The 2,588-nt window shown below is 39.2% G+C and overlaps 1 protein-coding gene across 1 annotated transcript; it reads left to right on the plus strand.

Moving 5' to 3' along the window:
- The first annotated feature begins 6 nt into the window (after positions 1–6).
- LOC109580904 (uncharacterized) lies at positions 7–1,026 on the plus strand. Its single transcript, XM_019994483.1, has 3 exons — positions 7–299; positions 383–580; positions 689–1,026. The coding sequence occupies exons 1-3, from the start codon at positions 48–50 to the stop codon at positions 875–877; spliced, it is 639 nt and encodes a 212-aa protein (XP_019850042.1). The 5' UTR covers positions 7–47; the 3' UTR covers positions 878–1,026.
- The last annotated feature ends 1,562 nt before the right edge of the window (positions 1,027–2,588 follow it).

The raw sequence follows: 2,588 nt of genomic DNA on the forward strand, positions 1-2,588 counted from the left end.
CATACAAGCGTTACATTAAGATAGTTGGTTCTACGCTCTTAAATACAATGCGCACAACTACAAGCACATACAAGTATACTCGCTCGTGGAAAAAGACAGTTACTCTTTTCCGAGCAAAGTATAGCTTTTTTATTTATGTAGGTACTCTGGATCTCTCTCTCAGTGGCCAAATATCTGGACAAATGGAGTTCAATGCATCCATTGCCCGTTTAGAGGATGATGTTAATATGGAGGCATCAGCTATGCTTGAGACAGGACCCACTCTAACTGTTAAAGGAGAAGCTTCTGCTAAGATATTGGTGAGAGTCAAAATATGAGAGAAGAGTGAAAAGGGAGCTGGGATGTCAGAGATACTTTTTATTCAATTTTCTTTTTCTATTAGCTCATATACAGAATAGGTATAGCAGTCTCAGCCTCCATATCCTATATCATAAATCCAGAAGCATCAACTTCAGTCTGTGGCTCATCATCACAGGATGCTAATGCATGCTTTGAAGTATATGGTACAACTAAAGGAAGTATTGATGTTTATGCATACCGGCAGTCTAGGAAAATCCGGTGTAAATGGCTCAAGTGCAAGGTGACATTAACAGTAATAATCCAGTAATGACAACAAAATTATTTTCTTTTCTCTCTCTCTCTCTCTGTTTCTCTTATTCATTCATTCACTTTTGTCACAAATATACAGATTTCTTGGAGAAAAAAGAAGAAATTTCGTAAGCTATCACGTACTTGGAGCCTAGTAAATAGAAGAAAGAAATTGTTTGGGCTGTGTTATGCTTGTAATTGCTATGGAAGCCACCCCCTCAATGTCCTTTGCAAGGGTAGCCAGTTTGGAGCCTCACGATGTTCCTGTTCAACAAGAGTATCAAAATGATACTCTTCACTCATCATTAGAAGCTGATGTGATCATTTTTAATGGACTCCTTTTTTGTAGTTGAGTTTAAGCTTTTGATTAGTGTAGCATAGTTATAAGCATTTTCATTTTTTGTAAACAATGAATCACAAAGATATCCAAGTAGATCACCAGTGATAATACACACACACATCACTGCTCAAAGACCCTGCATGCATCAAAAATGGCTGATTGAGAATTTTCCGCAGGAATTTAATGGTCAATGTTGTGCCTATCACACATGCATTTTTACTACATTTTAAATTTACTACTTCACATTAAAATGAAGCTCTCCTTGGGAAATAGCATCATCTCCTTTAGAGTTTGATAAAAGATAATTATTAATCACAGTAAGATAGTGAGAGAGAGAGTGTCAGTGCATATACGTACATACATGAATGTACGACGAGAGCACTAAAGTGCGTACCCTCGACACAATGATGTAACAGTTTTATTTATTAAGAGAAAATAATTAGTGAAAGTTTAGAGAGAGAAGAAGCTTCAGCATGTACTAGATTTATTTAAACTTAGTAAATGTTTTGAGACAAAGAATGTTTGTTTTTTTAGACAGCCAGCATGTTTGCTGCTTTTGCTGCATGCAGCAATGTAAAGGGTGGGCATAGATTCATTTACTCTAATATCTATGCTATCCACTATCATGGTGGCATATGGCGTCATGGCCCTAAGTGGTGAAGAAAGCTTTAGTTTATCTCGACTTTTAAACAGTTTAGCATACTTTTGTTAGGCTCTATTTGTTGTATACAAATGTCTATTGAGTCCCTGATGAAACTCTGGCCGCTACTTCTGGAGAAAAGAGCCTCGTGTAAATGCCATGTTTGGGCTATCATATCTTTAAAAGGTGATTGGAGCAATTTCCTTCGTAAGGCTCGTATTAATGAAAGGTGAGGCTTTGCTTTATTGTTTTATCAGCCCTGTTGCTCTTTTGCCCGCTCTAACTACGAAACAGCTGCAGGGAAACCAATAGGCCATATTTGGCAACTTTGCCAGCTTCTTTTTCCACAGAAAAGACAAATCAAGCATTCTGTAGAATGCTTATTTTTTGAATCATTTTTCTGTAGGTAAGACACGCCTAGCCCAGACCAACTGGTCTTCGATATAGACAGCAGAGACAGAAGAGTAATCTGTGAGGGTGAGCCATTCTCTCTGTCCAGTCTTGAGCCCTTCCAAATACTCTATAAGGACCTGGGGAGGACATAAAGGAGTGGAAGAAAGGGTGTGAAGTGAGATAAGAGAGCTAGCAGGTCGAAGAAAGGTTTCCATGCTAACCTTAGCCTGGCTGAGATCAGATGAGCGCTGAAGGGGTTGAGTTGAGGCTCGTATTGAAGCGAGGGAGATGGTCCCTCCATCAGAGGAGACCAAGAGACAGTTTAAACCTACCAGACTCATGAGGGAGGAGGTAGAGAGACAGACTGGGCACTGGACACAAGGAGGAGAAGACGGACCTCTTTCTACATGTGAAGAGGAGGATTGGTAGGTGTGGTCTTATGGGCGTGCCTTGTTTTCCCGCGCTAGCAAATGTAAGATGAAATCATGAAGTTACAGTTGATTAGAGCTACACTAACACTGCTACAGGAAATCAGTTTATTTAGGATCAAGATTTACCCTACCTTCTTTACCCATAGTATAATCATATTAATGTGAGTCCTTGATTTTACAGTGAGTTTTTGGGTTT

The sequence above is a fragment of the Amphimedon queenslandica genome, unplaced genomic scaffold (assembly GCF_000090795.2).
Source record: "Amphimedon queenslandica unplaced genomic scaffold, v1.1 AMPQUscaffold_13472, whole genome shotgun sequence".
In the NCBI taxonomy this organism is placed as follows: Eukaryota; Metazoa; Porifera; class Demospongiae; order Haplosclerida; family Niphatidae; genus Amphimedon; species Amphimedon queenslandica.